Source organism: Camelus ferus, chromosome 17, assembly GCF_009834535.1.
Source record: "Camelus ferus isolate YT-003-E chromosome 17, BCGSAC_Cfer_1.0, whole genome shotgun sequence".
NCBI classification, from domain to species: Eukaryota; Metazoa; Chordata; class Mammalia; order Artiodactyla; family Camelidae; genus Camelus; species Camelus ferus.
In genome coordinates this window covers 43,975,687-43,992,806 of record NC_045712.1, presented here as the reverse complement: position 1 = coordinate 43,992,806, position 17,120 = coordinate 43,975,687, and the positions used below count along the sequence as shown (strand labels likewise).

At 40.2% G+C, this 17,120-nt stretch overlaps 1 protein-coding gene across 25 annotated transcripts in view; it reads left to right on the top strand.

Moving 5' to 3' along the window:
- ARPP21 (cAMP regulated phosphoprotein 21) overlaps positions 1-17,120 on the top strand; it is a 151,763-nt gene that overhangs the window by 35,648 nt on the left and 98,995 nt on the right. For 20 of the 25 annotated variants that reach the window (XR_004312392.1, XR_004312391.1, XR_004312393.1 and 17 more), the window contains exons 2-6: positions 7,888-8,061; positions 9,798-9,964; positions 11,107-11,148; positions 11,961-12,050; positions 15,986-16,130. Coding sequence is in view for 21 of the 25 variants with exons in the window: in XM_032459275.1 (XP_032315166.1) it covers positions 9,836-9,964; positions 11,107-11,148; positions 11,961-12,050; positions 15,986-16,130 (406 nt within the window). In the remaining 4 variants the exon portion in view is untranslated. Of the gene's footprint in view, positions 1-6,079; positions 6,382-6,858; positions 6,940-7,710; positions 7,802-7,887; positions 8,062-9,797; positions 9,965-11,106; positions 11,149-11,960; positions 12,051-12,265; positions 15,027-15,985; positions 16,131-17,120 lie in introns of those variants that run through there. The other 5 variants (XM_032459272.1, XM_032459277.1, XM_032459273.1 and 2 more) reach the window with 5 other exon arrangements.

Genomic DNA, 17,120 nt, shown 5'->3' with positions numbered 1-17,120 from the left:
CCTAACACGAAAGAGACCAGCTAAGTAGACAACGGGATGCCTTCCCCACCACAGGTAGCAACAACGAATAGTGCCTTGGACGTGAGGATAAAATACAGTAATCTATGGAAACTGCTCAGTCCAGAATCCGCCGTGTGGAAGTAAAACAATAAACATAGGTATTGGTGTGGTAGTTAAATCTGGTAGAAGAGCTCGCTATCCGTTTTAGCGCACAACTGTAGCCCAGAGCCAGGAGCATACCTAACATGCCCTTTGTTCTCGAGGCTCCTGACATTCTCTGGCTCCACTGGGGATGCAGCAGGCGTGCACCTCTGGTAAATCTCTCTCTCCTGCCGCTCCCCGCCTTGTGGGTGGAGAGCTCTCCTCCTGTAGTCATAGACCCTCAGGCCTGCATTTTGACTTTTTATTTTTGGAAGCACCCTAATTCCTTTGCTCCCCTGGAAGACCTTTCCATTCTTCTGCTGTCATAGGGGGTGGAGGGAGGCAGAGCTGAGGTCAAGGGTGGGTCATTTAAACTTCGATTATTTTTGATTAGGTTTAGGAATGATGTCAGGTTAGCAATCAATCTGAAAAGGTGACATTAAGGCACAAAATATTCATATGCGAAGGCACCAAATGGTACCCATTAACCTAAGGAAAAATGAAGACATGATGGCAACGGAAACCTCTTATTTTTGCTAATTTATGTAAGGAAAGAACATGAATTTTATCACCATTTCAAAAATCAGAGTAACAATTTATCAATCTATCTTTGCTTTCACTCATTTTCTCTAAATGTCTCCTCCCTTCTTCTTTCCTGCGAGAAAGATTTTAATAGCACAAACATTTAGCTCACGCTCTGGCACCCAGAAATGCGTCACATTTAAGTTTCATTGTTTTGGGAATGACACATGCTTCTTTCACTTCTTGTAGGAATAAAGGAGAAAAGCGTGCATGACAGATATGCTGAATAAAATTAATATTTCTCTCCACTCTTTTTTTGGAAGTCCCTCTTCTCTTCATGATGAATTTTTTTAATCATTTTGAATTCTTTAAGCCAGAGTTGAAAATATGCATTTTCTGATAAATCCTTGTTCCATTACAAGGTGTCTCCAATATATTTAACTGCACATAAATAATGGGTTATTTTCTTGGCATCCAGATCTTGCAAAAAAGGACATTTTAAAATATTGTATTGAACAGAATTGAACTGAATTTAGAATTCAGACGTTCTAACAGCAATGAGATTAATAATGTTCAAGCCAAAATATTTCACGTGATCACCCCCCCGCTTCCCTGAAATAGTGTTGTTTGTCCCAGGAGATCATAGTACAGTGATACCGAGGGAAATATTTAGGGTCAGTGTGCAACTTGGTGGGATTCTTGGAAGATCTAACTGCTTAGGAACATGGGTGTTTGAACAAAGATGAGATCATTATCAACAAGATCCCAGCAGGGCTCTTTACATTCCTGGAAAATTTGTTTTAGTTATGCTTGGAATGAAAAGGCAACTTCCCAAGTCTGAGATTCTGGCTTTTTCCTTGAAGATTAGGGAGACACTCATTTCTAAATGTTACATGTGTTCTGGCACCAGAAGTTTCTAATGGATTATTCCACATTAAAAAAAAAATTATAACGCCTTCCTGCATACCCTGGGCGCACTCTATTTGGGAATCATGCAGACATGTGATTTCCTGCATGGCCTCTGCAAAGACGGGTCCTGCGAGTTGTAGAAGTGGAAGGAGGAAACTGGCCAGATGGCTCGCAGGTAACTGGAGGTCATTCTGAGAACTGTGGCTTATGGACTTTGAGGAGTTTCAAAGAGCAAGGCTGAGCATGATGTCCAGAAACCCACGTGTCTATATGATATTAGGGATAAAATCGAGGAAGAAACACACATTCCATTATCAGACAAACTGTTCACGCCATTTTTATGCAGTATTTTCTGGTTCACGGGAGAGGGAAGAGATAGCGGTCTAGGGGGAAACAGTGTGTGGGCGTCTCTGGCAATATCCCAAGAATTAATTGCACAGATTAGCTGAGCCCGGTCTGTATTTCTAATAGGGCCCTCAGTCACTGGAGGAACACAGGGTTTTAAGAAGAGCTCTGATCCCTAGTCAAAATGACAGTGTTTTTGAGCCAGCTCTGCCGCTACATGGTTGTGGATTTGTCCAAGTTGATGGGTTTGGTATCAGCTAGACAAGCCGATTTCAGGGCTCTTTGCAGGGCTGTGGTCCTGAGTACTTGCACTTATTTTCTAAGTTTGCACCTGGCTGGAGGTTTATGATGCCACCTTGTATGTGAATACTCATGCCTAGACGCTTAGTAGAATGAGGCAGGAAACATAAGATGCCAATTAGCCTTGCATGGGTTTTGAAAGTTGAGGCTATTTTAAAATCCTGGGACTAGTCCTGGTAGTCACATGGTCAAACCCAAACAACCCTTGGTGCTGTCTCGGTCTTGGATTGCTTTCTCACGTGGCGGCAGGACCATTGGCCCTGCTCTCTGTGGCATTTATTTTAGTCAGAGAATTCTCCTTATCTGCAATAAAAAAAATATGCAAAATACTGAGTCAGTGATGTGATGGAGCTACAGATCCACTGCTCCGTTCCCTCCAGCTCACTCACCCGGATGACCGACAGCCTGATGTTTGGATTGCATGAACACGTGCCCAGAGTTGTCTTTTTCAGTTAGAAGTAGTTTCTGTTACCATTTGTGGATGACGACACACTGGCCACACGTGTACTGATTCTGGCAGAGGTGCAGCGGAAGATTCTCTGAACATCATCACACCCTAATCTTCTGTTCTTGCAACATAAACAGTGGATGGTTAAATAGTAAACTTTGCTAAAGACTAGACTGCTGAGATGAGAAGGGAAACCTATTTGAGTCAAGTACAAACAGAGGCAGGTTACATCCGCCAAACTTGTCTTTACACGTACGTGTTATCAGTACATCAGAAGCAGTTTTGTAAGGTAGAATACTGGTTCCTCCTCCTGTACTGTCATTTTCTGCTTTTGATCTGCTTGTGTGTCTGTTGATTTGTTTACTTTTGTTTTATATCATATTCAAGAAGAAAAAAGGGTTTTTTTAAAGTTTATTTGACAAAATATACATAATATTTATTTTTAGCCATTCTTAAGTGTACAGTACTAAGGCATTAAATACATTCACACTGTTGTGTAACCATTACATCTATACTCAGAACTTTTTCACCATTGCCAACGAAATTCTATACCAATTAAATGATAACTGCTTTCTTCCTCACCTCCAGCTCCTGGTGGCCTCCCTTCTATTTCTGTCCCTATGAATTTGCCTTTTCTAAGTAGCTCACGTAAGCGGACTCATACAATATCTGTTCTTCTGTATGTGTGGCTTATTTAACTAAGAATGTTTTCAAGGTCCATCCACGTTGTAACATGCATTGGAATTCCATTCCTTTTTCAGGCTGACTAATACTTCATTGTATGCGTGCACCACTTTTTGTTTATCCAGTCATCTGTTGCTGGATATCTTTGGCCATTATAAACAATGCCACCATGAATGTGGGGGTACAAGTATGTGTTCTAGTCTGTGCTTTTGATTGTTTTTGGATATACATCTAGGAGTTGAATTACTGGGTCACATGGTAGTTCTGTGTTTAAAAGATAGGTTATGTTTTTTCCTCTAATGCTAACTTTCAGGACAACACCAAGCAAAGCCAATTCCTTGTTCTCTGAATATGTTTTAAGCATTTGAAAATAGCTACTTTGTCCTCCATGAGTCTTCTTGTCTAAACTAAAAGTTCCAACTGATGCAACTGTTTTTTAGAACCCAAAGGTAAGATCTTACATCAATCCTGGCTACGTTTCACTTTATTACTTCACTCAGTTAGTTCACCTCCACATCTGTGGGGATATCCAGATATTTACTATGGAATCCAGTACATTAGTCAGCTCTCCCAAGTTCCCGTCTTCCTTCCTTTGAAATACACTAAGAAAGTATTTAAGAATAATAAAAGCAGAAGTCGTCTTTATTTTGCAGTTGATGAATAATGAGAAAGAGGATACTGAAGATAAACATGTAGCTCCATTAGGAATATTAAACTTTCATTTTGTTTTATATTTTTGGAAAAAAGTATTTCCTGTTTTTAGATTGTGTTAGAACATCCTTGCACATAGTGGAGATTCAGTAAAGACTCAGTATAAAAATGAAGAATTGAAACATTGGCCTTTCTCCTTCAGATGTTTTTATTGAGACCAGACCTGTGTTATTTTTAATGGCACTTGTGATGATTGTGGGGCTGTTCTTGTCTCTAAAGCTTCAACATCAGTTATTTCCATTACTGAAAGTCTGCTCAGTGTTGATCTGGGTTATGTTTGTGTCGAGTTTCCTATAATTAAGGAAGAAAACATGATATTCTACCTATGAGCTACTGTATGTTTATAAACTGCCCAGTTATCAAAGTTCAAATAAGAATATTCATGTAAAATAACTTCTGTCCCTAAAACCCTTGCATGAAAATTCCTTTTCCTAAATATCTTCCTAGGTTCTTCCTCCAAAACAGTTGTCCGGTTATTTTGGCATTTGCATGGGTGGTTCATGAATCTTACAGAATGCCTGTGCCTTGAATTGACCAAAAAGAGTTCAAGTAAAAGGGTAGAGCTCCTGGTTGAGTGTTTCTTATACATGTATTGAAAGAGAAAGTAAACTTATAGGGAAATTTCTTACTGATTTGTTTGTTTTTTTGTTTGTTTGTTTCCTGGGGAAAATTTCAAGCTTACTGAAGAATTAGTCTGTACACTCTATTCAGGTTGTGGTTGCTCTTATTTCTGAAAGGATTACATTTCAATTACATTTCTTCTCTCTTCTCTCTTTTTTGGGAGGATCTTCAAACTTACTTTTACATGTCTAAAATATTTTTTAAAACTTTAACAGAATAGGATGTGTTTCTGGTTTTTAAGGGGTGGCAGCATTTAAATACCTCATGCAGCAAATTGATGTATCACTTAATATCACTACCTTTCCAGTGGGTACGTTTGCAGTGCTGTGACCAGCTGGAAAAGAAGAAGGAACAGTGCTTAAGGGAGAAACATTTTGATTTTTCAAATAAGTAACTCTTGATTGAGCATCATAAAGAACCAACACTGATTTGGGATAAGATCAGTCATCCTCTGCTCATTTTTAGTAGAAGGACTGTGATGAAAGTGACTCAGTGTCCCTCCCAGGTTGCTGACAGAATTTAACTCTAATGTCCCATTTTACATATCCTCAAAGAACTAAATCACTGCTGGAATTTGAATCAAATCCCGACCTTTCTTTCCTCATATGACAGCCTACTGATTCCTGTATGTAACGCAGAGACACACACACCCACGAATAGGACATGCCTATTTTATTGGTGGAAATGAAAGACAGAATATTAAGTATTTTGCACTGTGCCTGTCTCCTCTCTCCCTCTCTTTCTCATCCCCACGAACCCGCAGTTGCTACTATTTTCAACTCTAAAATCAGCCCCCCAAATAAGAAACAAATATAATGTGAAATGGTCATTATCTTACTCATTTTCCTGATTGTAAATAACTAACAGCAGTGTTGATCAATTCCCTGTAGCTTGCAGATTGACTGCCTTTGCTCAATATCACCCCCTAAATTACAGTTAAAATACTATTTCCTCTGAAAGAACTGCAGTAACTTTTCCTTTGTGCGTTTTTATAGAGTCTCCTCTTTCCCCCTGGCCCTACCCCTCCAACTCTAACAATTGACACTCGGCCAGAATATCTATTAACCAATTGTTGGATAAAATATATTTGTGGAGAATAGTTTTGCTGCTTTGTGGAACATGGGAGAAATTGGAACAAATGAAGATTATATGGCAGTGGGAGAGTCAGTTTCGTTTGGGGAACAGAAAGCTGGAGTCCAGTTGATTCCCTGGCACTGCTTTCTCAGCAAAGAGAACAATTTTAATCAGTTACAAAAATATTTGTGATCCATATGTTCCTCTCTGCTCATTCCCATATGCCCATATTCTCTTTTATCTTGGTAGATGATGACTTTATGATTCAGGCATGCAAGAATAATACTTTGCTGGCTTTAGAGCTCAGTGCTATTTCAAAACGTGTCCTGGTAATTACGCACACACATAGATCCAGGCTGTTCGCGCTTTGAGATGGTTACGTGAATACCAGTTTGTTCTTTCTCTTTCTTCGTGGAAAGAATTATATCTTGCATCCACCTACTGGGGCTGGAATAAGGCATCTGAGGCTCAGATTTGAGATTTGAAAACAGCATTGCCTTGCACCTGCTGGGGTAACTGCCACTGTGCAAACATGAGCTTCAGGAAGAGGAGACAGAAAGGCTGCGGTGATCGTTGATAACTTCATTTTCTTTGGGAAAAGGAACACAGAATCCAAAAAGCGTTTGGTAATTCCTTCCATCACTGGCGCCTGTTCTAAGGCATATTAGATAATGGGTTAGCTACTTAAATAAATCCTAATTTGAAGGCATGATGACTTCTTTTTAATATCGCGTGTTAGTCATAGTAGCCATGGTGAAAGAGGTCAAAACTAAAAAAATTCATGTTACCGTTGATTAGAAATGCCATTTTGGTCCAAAATTCATTATTGCTTCTCTCTCAATAGTTATATAATGTTTAACAACAAAAGATATGCATTCTATGGCCAAATTGTCCATTTTAATAAGACAAGAATAAAGCTAGAAATTGTTGACTATGTAAGTGATTGAGTTTTCAACAGTTGTTTTCGTCTTACACAGCAAATGGTGTTGTAACCCAATATGCTGTTAATCTAGCCGCAGTCAAATTCAACGAGGAGCCAACTGTGTTCATTGAAACCTGGGAGGGGGCAGCAAGGGGGAGGCAGGGAGGGTTTCTAAACTTCAGACGAAATAACTGAGATGCATTTAGTGTTTTCAAAGCTGAGTACATGGTGGAATGGGTGCGAGTGGTGTTGGATACAGCAGGTGGGCACCAGAGTAGAGTTGCAGCGAAGAGAGAGAGATACAGCTTGGTTTTGGCAAATGTTATTAGGAATCCGTCTCTTTGTTTGCATTCAAGCTGTCTTTTCCGCTGCTCCTGTAGGAGTTGTGAGAAAAAGAAAGTGCACGTTATAGCATGGATTGTTTTCAACAGGCTCAAAGTTTGCAAATCTGTTGAATCCCTCTGACAGCGTTTCTTTGCTGTCAAACAGAATGCCCAGCTGGCGGTGGCATTCCTAATGGGGAGGGAGGGGACGTAGGGACTGTGTTCACCCAGCAACGAGAATATTAGGAATTCTTCTTGCCAAATGGTAAATGGAGGAAAAAAGCGCTCTCTCAGCAATGCCATTGTGAAAGTTTTTCCTTTTTTTTTTTCTTTCTTTCTTTTTCTCTTTGTATTGTTTTCACTTTTATAGATAAAGCCTCATTAAATCAAAACCTTTAGATATGCTTTATTAGGATAATTTTCATAAGAACAGCGTCACGGAACCAGCATCAAAGTGTATCATATCGATCTATAATTAAGACAAAGGCTTTGGTTAGAAAAGGAGGCAAGACTTTTTCTCATAGGTGATCTTGATTCTCATGGAGGCAAACACACAAGCTTGTGTTTTTTTCTTTCTTTTTTTTTTTTTTAATATAAAGTGCGAGGTTTCACTAAAAAAGGTTAAAATTGAAGTGAGTAATCTTCGGTGCATAATGCAATTGTTAATTTTAGCTCCTTGCGTGGGTGCCGCTCCGACTTGAACAGCCGGCTGGAGCCTTCATTAGAGAAGAAGCCGGCAGCTTGAGACAGGTGGAGCTGCATCAGGCTGTGAACGTGATTTGCGGGAAACTGGTCATTAGTGTTAGCAACCCAGTTCTTATTTATTACGTCCTTCGCCCGACCACAATGATTGCCATGATGATTATTGACTGTTCATCTTTTTTCAGGTTGACGATGTGTCAGGCTGTGTAGGGGAGTCGCATGGAGATGGGCATCCCGAACTGTTGACGGGGACATGGGACTCCAGTTACCTCTGGTCCCTTGTGTGGATTTCCCCGGTGCAGAAGGACAGAAGCCACTAGTCAGTCGCCAGGACCTACAGCAGGAATTCAGCGCAAAAGGTAAAGGTCTTGTCATCAGATGGCTGTCACCTCATCTGTGTATTTTTTTTGATCATTCTATAAATGTGCCATTGAACTGTTCATCAAAGGCAGCCCAAAAAGACAGAATCTGGAGTAGGGATTCAACTGGCTAATAGTTTGTAAAATTGAGAACTTAGTGTGTTCATTTCATTTTTAAATCTGGCCACGATCTGTTTTTATTGAAATGCTCTGGAAAAAAAAAAAAGCTAGGGCAACAGAAGTCCCATCTCCTCCCCCTACTCAGCACATTGAGAAACAAGCTGTTTGCCCCCCTGGGAAAGAGAACTTTCTGTGTGGTTAACTACACTGGTCCCCGGTGTCACTGCAGTGAATACACCAAATGGAACATCCTCAAACCTCCCCAAGCCTAAGACCCTTGCTCACTAGTCCCCTGCAGACTCAAACCACCCTCCTTGAGGAAAACTTGGCCTTTTACATTCCCACAATCCTTTGCCAAGTGAGCCTGTGTTGTTCTTAATGGTATCATTAGCTACCATCTGTCCTGTCATGGTCGGTCTTAGCAGATTTGCAACAGAAATTACTGAGTTTTAGATTTTTCTCATGCTTCCTAGGTCCAGTTGGAAATAAAGTTACTGAATGAGTAACTGGTAATTAAACACTCCCAGAGAAACATATCAAGATGCTGATTTGTCCAATAATAATTACCACTGTAATGACTGGGAACCAGACAGTCATTCTTTGGGGATTTTTGCAAAAGAACTGACTTTCTCGGATACAGCATCTCTTTTTCTTTTTTCTTTTTCCTTCCTTCCTTCCTCCTTTCCTTTTTCTCCTTCCTTTTTTTTTCCCCTTAAAAAAAATGAAGAAGAAGTAGATGCTAAATCATTCATGAGCCTCGTTTGACAGCACATCAGAAGGGGAATTGTCAGGGGTTTTATGCAGGTAGGGAGAAAAAATAATACCAACCTCACACTTTGAAGAGCCATTTCCAGTCTCCGTGTGGTCGTCTCTTGTGAGCCTAGTGTATCAGAGCTGAGTTACAATATCTTCATTAGAGCCGCTGGCCAGAGACCTCCTTCAGCCGAATCTGTGAAACACCAGCAACCCACAGGGGCTTGGGAGACAGCTTCTGCTTTTAATCATGCAGCTGCCAGTTTGAAGCCTAAAACTGTTGTCCCTGAAAGGTTTATTGCCAAATTTAGACCCTATATTCATACTGAATTACTACATCTTAAATCGATTTCTGCCCCTTGTAGAGTGTCCCAGACCCCTTATCCCCAGGGAAGTATGTCCGTGGCTAAACCTTGCACCTCATGTTTGGGTCATCTCAGAGGTGGTTCAGATCTCCAGCACAACCTCCTGACTCAGAGGCGGGGGGTCATCTGTTCGGGAGTTGGGGAAATACTCTGTTTTTCCTTCTCTCCTATTCTGCAGTGGGGCGTGGGGACTGGGAGATGTGTGGGACTTCCGTGTCTCTATTTAAGATGCTTTGAGCCACTTTGATGGCAAGGTGATTTCACAAGTATGTGTGCATGTGTGTGGAGGGGCGTGGCTAGGACGTTGGAATCTGCCTCTTGGGTTTGCCCCGGGTACTTGATTTGATCTTGTTTGATTCTCCTTTTGTACACAACCGGCCAGGAGGCTGGAGTTGCTCATTTGTTTCTGAGTACAAAGGGAGACATCAAATACCTGAAGAATAATGGTAAATACTTCACCCTGCACTGACTTAACTTTTTGACATCTTAACCTTGTAGGGCGTCAAACCTTGTTAGTTTAATTTGCATCTGGGAGGATGTCTGAGCCAGGAGACCTGAGTCAGGCCATAGTGGAGGAAGGCGGGCCTGGACAGGATGCGGCCACTCCGGAGAATGGCGTGGTTAAGTCCGAAAGTCTGGATGAAGAGGAGAAACTGGAACTACAGGTGAGCCCAGAGAAACCCCATTTCTCATAGCACTGTGTGCAGCCCTGGCTTTCATTTGTAGGGTACTTTGAAGGTTGGTCGGTTGGTTGGCTTTTTATAGTTTGACCAGTAAAATGAATAGGAAATCCATAAGACAAATCCTGGCTCTTCCCAATAGTCACTTTTTTTTTTCCGACCACATGGTGCATTCTGACCAAAATGCCTTTTGAAACGGGGAAAAAAAAAAATCTCAAGAAGATATTTAATGACTAAATTTGCTCACAGCAGCTCCATATTTAACTTCCAGGTCACCTCGAAGAGCTGTGGAGGGCTGCTTCTCCCGAGGCAGCTTTACACTAGCTGAGTTTTATTTTTATCTTTTGAACTTACTCATTTTTATTATGATTGTAGTTGTTGCTTTTAATGGAGGTACTGGGGATTGAACCCAGGACCTAGCGCATGCCGAGCATGTGCTCTGCCCCTGAGCTCTACCCCAACACTAGCTGATTTTTAAAAATGAGTTTGTGTTCCATGGAATGATGACAACCAGCTCATGACAGACAAAGGAAAATTGTCTTTCACCTTCCTGGGCAGGCTAAGCTTTAATTCTTAGCAGAGAAGCCTAGAATTCCCAGCCAGAGAGAGATAGAGAGAGAGAGGGAAACAGAGAGGCAGGAAGGAATGGAGGGAGGGAGGGAGAGAGTTCTAGAAGGGGCAGGGGGGAGACTGGGAAGGATTGACGATACTGAAAAAATGATATAATTACATACTCATGATTTACGGGAGAAGGAGATGTGGTAGAAGGCAAACAAACTGTCCTTGCAAATAGCTTGTATCGATTTCCTTTGAACCAAATTGAGAAAGTGTTAACTCTTTTTATATAAAAAGTGAGCAAAGGCAGACAACCACATATTGGCCAAAAGCCTTCAAGGCTGGCTTTTGCCCCCTCCAGGAGCCGCTGTAAGGAGAGCACACTAAAAGCTAAATGGTCAGAAGCGCGGGGGGCGAGGGCGGGGGCGTCCCCCAGGCGATTCTGATGCCTTGTTGCTATTACTACTGATTTCTCAACTCCACTGACACCTTTTTCTCTCACTCTCTCCCCGCTCCCCTCTCCTGGTTGTTGGTTTACTGTGTGTTTGCTTGATTTTGTTTCTAACGTACAGAAGCGCCTGGCAGCTCAGAACCAAGAGAGAAGAAAATCCAAGGTAGGGTCCTGGACGCTCCGCCCTGACTCGCTGTCCTGGGTGTCAGCTGCGTATTTCACGTCGGGGTCAGAGGACCGGCCAGCACAACTCAGACGCTTGTGTGTGCGTCCTGGCTGCGCCGGTGCTGACTGTGTTCAGTGGGGTCCTGTTGATAGCTCTCTTTCTTTCTCGCTCTGTATGCTTCTTAGAGCATTTCTGGTTCACAGAGTATATATTTGATCCTGTTTTCACACTGGCAGATTTGACGGTGCTTTTCAAATGAATAGCCGCTTGTTTTCTTTTCATTGAACATAAAGTTTGGGGGAAGTGTTTTAGTCTCCCCAGTTGGTTTCTGCCTTGAAGTAATCAGGTTCTGGGCTCTACGACCCAATCTTCAGGTTTTAGGACATCTTTTTCAGTCCAAATAGCTCGCAAACTCAGTTTTAGTGGAAATTCATTTTTTGTCATCTTTTTCTCCTTATGTTTTCACGAAACAGCTGTAGTGCATTCTTTGTATGTTTCCAGTGTGATGGGCACAGTTTGCTGAGTGTTCCTTAAATTCACCCTTTCACATTCTCCTCCGCTTGCCTCCCCATGAATGCAGGGGTCTGATGCTTTGAGCCAAGGAAGACATTGCATCCCTATGAACACAGGGATGTGATGCTTCAAGCCAGTGTAGACAGCACTGAGCAGAGGATTTGAAGCTTGCTTGCTTTTAAAAAAAATCTCATTTGGGAAGGTCGGGAGAAAGTGGAGATGATTTGACAGCCTGAGGCTATTTCCTGTTTGTTTTCTTTATTTTCCTTTCCTTCCTGTTTCTTTCCCCTTCCCAGTCAGGAGCAGGAAAAGGTAAACTGACTCGCAGCCTTGCTGTCTGTGAAGAATCCTCAGCCAGACCAGGAGGTGAAAATCTCCAGGATCAGGTATGTATACCCCCGTCATGATCCATCACTGCATGCACGGGATCCACCTTGTCTGCATGAGTATGAATTTGGCTTTAAATAGTGTTTTGGGGGAGCAAAAAAAACCCCAAACAGTTGAAGAAGGAAAACGTTTTCTGGCTTCATCCCCTGTCTATGAGGCATTCTAAATTAGTGGAACAGTCTGTCACAAAGTATCACCTTTGTTTTTTTTCCAGACCCTCTGAAAACTGCAAATGGAAAGGAATTCAAAAGAATTTAGATTAAAACTTAAAATGTAAGCACAGTAGTGCTGATTCTCCTCAAAGGCTCTCTCTTGATAAGACTGAACCAAATACAGTCCTAAATATCCCATCTCCTTCCGTACTGGAGATCCTTACCTCTCACCTCCCCAAAATGCACTTGCCTATAAGAAACACGACTCTCGGGCTCTTGTGAAATTTCAGAAATCAGTGAATAAGGTGCATTGAGCTTTGGAGATAGACTATTATGGCCTTTGGTGGAGATTTCTCAACTGGAAAAATTGTCCAGAAATAAACCTGAGATGATGGTGAATCTAACTTACTATTATTAATGTACTGCTGCATATACTCACACATAGTTTTGCTCCTTACAGCAAGACTATTAAGCTCTAAAAATTCAGATTCCAAGAAAACCGTTCTGTGATGAAACAGGAAACCTCACATATTTATTTTTGTTTGCCTTCTAGGCATCGTATTAGCTTTTATAAAAATGGTCTTGCTGCTGGAATTTTTCCTTATTTTCTCAGAGGCTGAGAGCAGTCAAGACAAAAGTAAAATGATTTATCTGAGCCCAGAGGAGGAAAAATTGATTAAGATGGCATTATTTTTGTTGGGCCTTCTTTTGCTTTTTTTCTCCTTACTTTAATTAAAAGACTCTAAATTCTCCTTGTGGAAACAGAGAGCAGTGAGAGCACTTTCTTTAAAAGGACCAAAAATAAATTCGTTATAGACTTTGTCCTAGGAGTATTTTTTTCCCCGGCCTCATTTCCTTAACACGCCACCCATGTCGTCAGGCGTGGACAGGCTAGCTTTCAGTAGCCGTCACTATGTTTCATACACAAGCTTTACTTCACTTGGGCTCTGAGAGACGTGTGGCTTTTGTTCAGCATTTTATGTGTGCTTCTGTTTTCAGTGGAGATTGAAAAGGGGGGAATAATGTGAAATTGCAGCTTATGTTCTTCCACGTTGAGTGATGGCTCGTAACATACTGCACACGATACATGTTAACTCTGCAGGATGACAGACTCTGGGAGAAGTCATGCCCCCATTGTCCCCCACTCCTAATGCTAGGCAGAGGAGGACAGCTTTTAGAGACTTAATCTGCTTTTTATCCCATTTGACAAGGTCAGGAGGAAAGTTTTTAAGAACTCATCTGTATCATAGTGCCCGTCCTGGACCTAAGTCTAGCTGCTCCATACAATTGCTGCAGAGAAATAAGAGGCAAACGGGGCTTTGTTCCTGCAGGTTCCAAGCTGAGTAACCAAGACTAGCTTTGTAGGAGAGAATTAGAGCTTTCAACCCTCTCTTTGGACTGGCTGAGGAGTGGTGGGAGCAGGGGGCTGACAGAAAATACCCAGACACACATAAGCAAGTAGCCGTGTTACTTTTTTAGAGAATAAAGCAGCAGACCTTTGGGCTTGTAAGCAATGCCTTCTTTAGGTACCACTGGCACTTCCAAATGTGGGAACTGAATCCCAGGGAACACTGGCAGAAGTATACAGTATATGGATTGTATTGCTTCCCCAATGTTTGTATATTCACAGTATTTGGAAAACTGCCTTCATTTTCCTGCGTGGGAAAAACTCTTGCTACCTGTATTACTTGATCTCAGACCCATAGCTGATGGTTTAGTCTGTCCTTAAGTTAAAGGAATTTTGCTTTTCTAATGTTATACTATTTACCTATCAGTGTATTACTGCAACTTGAATCATTCTTTTACTGTTGTTGGATATAAACTTATCCTGTACCAATGTATTTATTAACACTTGTATTTTATTATTGAGCATATCAATAAAAATATTAAAAAATCACAGATTGCTTTTTACCAACTCTATAGCACTTTTGTGTGTTCTTTCAACACCATAATGTGTAGAAAAGACAGGTATTTTTCTGACTATAGCATCTGTCAACACATGGTGTGAGTTTGTACTTTTTTTTTTGTGGTAAATGATGTCCATTAGTCTCTGCTCTTGCATTTGTATTTCCAAGCCTTTTTGATTTTAGATTCAAATTTACAGAGGCTGGATGGTTCAGTCGGTTTTTGAAGAAGCAATGAGACCCCCATGGCTTGGTACCCTCAGTCTCCCCTGCTGATCACCTGGCAAATTAATTCTTCTTCACCCTCAGCCAGAAATGGTCCAGCTGTTTCATTAGCAAGTGGATGCAAATCATAACCCTAAAGTCTGCCTGAATCTTTGCAGACTAAGACATTTCTGTCCCAAGTCATGTGATAAAAGGCCCTATAATCAAGTTACACTCAGTTTTACATGTTTTGCATTCGTCCACCCCCACGATAAACGTGTGGATATCAGGACCAGTTAAGATAAATATTTAGTGTGAGACTGTGTTTTATTTCATCCTCTATATCATGCGTCTTTCCCACCGTGGTGACTTTTTATTTCCAGCCCAAAATACAAAGGGAGCCCCTCCCAAAAAGAAACGTAGCTTTGGAGGACTTTTTCTTTTTGCTTCTTAGATTAGCTAGGTTTACCAAGACCCATTCAGAACCCCAGATTGGCCATAATTTGAGGGTGCAGAGGCATCAGTTTAGTCACATGTAGAGGAGCATTAGTTCAGTTTTTAGTGAGAAACACTATTAGTCATTGGGAACATTTTTTCCTGCATCATAAATGTTAATGTCACTAGTGAAAGAAAGCTTTCCCATCAAATGAGCTCTTACATAAGAACCAGTGGGCTTAATGTTAGCTCATTTGTCATAGTTTTAATCATAGCACAGTTTTTTCATAAAACTGAAAAACATAATTTGGCTCATTCTTCTTCAAAACAGTGAACATACTATCCACCAAATGCCTGATCTATGAGTTAATGCAAAATGATCTGTTTTTAGTGCAAAATAAATAAGTAGAAAAGTGGATCCAGTCCCAATAGTGTAAATGGTCAACCAAGCATCAGTTCAAGAGAATCTTACATTTTGAAAGAATTAACCGATACCAGAATTTAAATAATATTAAATATTTATATACTGTTGATGGAAAATACAGTTCTATTTTCTACCTTTTCTAAAAGACAGTGCTTATTGTAACTATAAATTATGGTGATTTATTAATAGCATTTTAAAACAGTGTGTAATAATAATTCATACCCAGGATTCCTGCAATTACATATCTTGGTTTTCCATAGTGATAGAAATCATTGTTCATGTAGTTCTAAAACAGAAATTTAATTGTAAATTGGCTGATATGGCCTCTATTTATGTCTGTTCTATCTGTAATTACGATTCGTAATATGTCTGTCTGTGTTTATGCCAATTTCTCCTTACAAGGGATTACAGAAAACAATTGCAGAAGCCTCTTTTTAAAAACTTTTTGAGACATGACAGTAGCTGTGATACAAGCTTATTGATGATCAAGAAATTTTTTTCCTAGGTGTTTAAAAGTAAACCTGTAGAGAAAGTAAGAGTTGTGATCTACGGGGATTTAACTTGCTTAAGGTTAATATTCATGAGGCAGAGTTTTAGTGCCAGATATTTCTCATGACCTTCCATTGACTTCGGAAGTTTAATTCACCTTAAAGGGCAATTATTTTTCTGACAGGTTTAATTTTTTAAATTTAAGGGGAAAAAACAAACCTGCACCTGGCTTTCATTTTCCTGTTCTTAATCATCTCCATACAAAATGGAAACCAGACAGAGATTCTTAAATCCGTCCCTAAATTATTATATTTTTTCCCCAACAGGATTCAATTCATTTACAGCTTTCCAGTTTTCCCAGCCTGCAAGAGGATGATAAATCTAGGAAAGATGACTCTGAAAGAGAAAAAGAAAAGGATAAACACAAAGATAAAACCTCTGAAAAACCCAAGATCAGAATGTTATCAAAAGGTGACTGTGAAAATGTTTCCTTAACTTACTCAATTTGGACACACAGATAATTACAGAATACATTCCAGATTTTACACGCATATTCACCTCCCACCAAACTCTACGTATAATTTTATATGTGGACGTATGTGTGTGTGTAAAAGGTAATGTGAACTTGATTGTTTCTTTTCTGTTCGTGGTGTCATTTCTGTGTATTGACAAAGGTTATCTTTAGGATCGCATGTTTCTTTGGATATTCATTTGGAGCACCTATTTTCAATGAGAAGTTTGTACAATGCAGTAATATAAATCTGCTCTTAATTCCAGTTTATGAGTCTAACTAACTTGAATTGATGAACAGTAATGATACCCAGTTTTATATCCTAACTTTCATGCCTACCTTAAAAGATGGGTAGTGGATGAGCAATTCTCAGTCAAGAAGTGATGTTGTCCCAAAGCACGGATCAATGGAATACATGATTACTATTTTATCTGGAACAGATGGATTTGGTCTCTGCAATCTGTATGTTGCCCCATAATGCCTCATTTAAAATATACGCACTTCTACTTCAATGAAATTCTTCCCCTAAGTCCTTCTTTCTAAAACCCCAAACTTACAATCCAGACTTTTCAAATTGCCTTACATATAATTGTACAAAACTAAAAGAAAACAAAAGTAAAAACAAAACTAAGTTGAAATGAATTTCATGAATTAATAGCTTTGCAGTAGACTGTTTTTTTTCTAAATAACAGAAAGACTAGGGCATCTGATCAGCTGAGAAATGACAAGTTCTTCTAAGGTTATGCTCTGTAACTATGTACCTGCTTATAATGATTGTCTCTGCTGCTGAATATCTAAAATCAAGATGTATCCAAGAGTAAAGAACTACGGTTCCTAAAATGGCTTTAGAAAGTAAGCTTTTAGCCAGCATCAGAAGATTTGAAAGACTTGGAAATATTCAGTGCCCTCCCATACTTTGTAACGATGAATATTTAGATAGTCTTGTAATA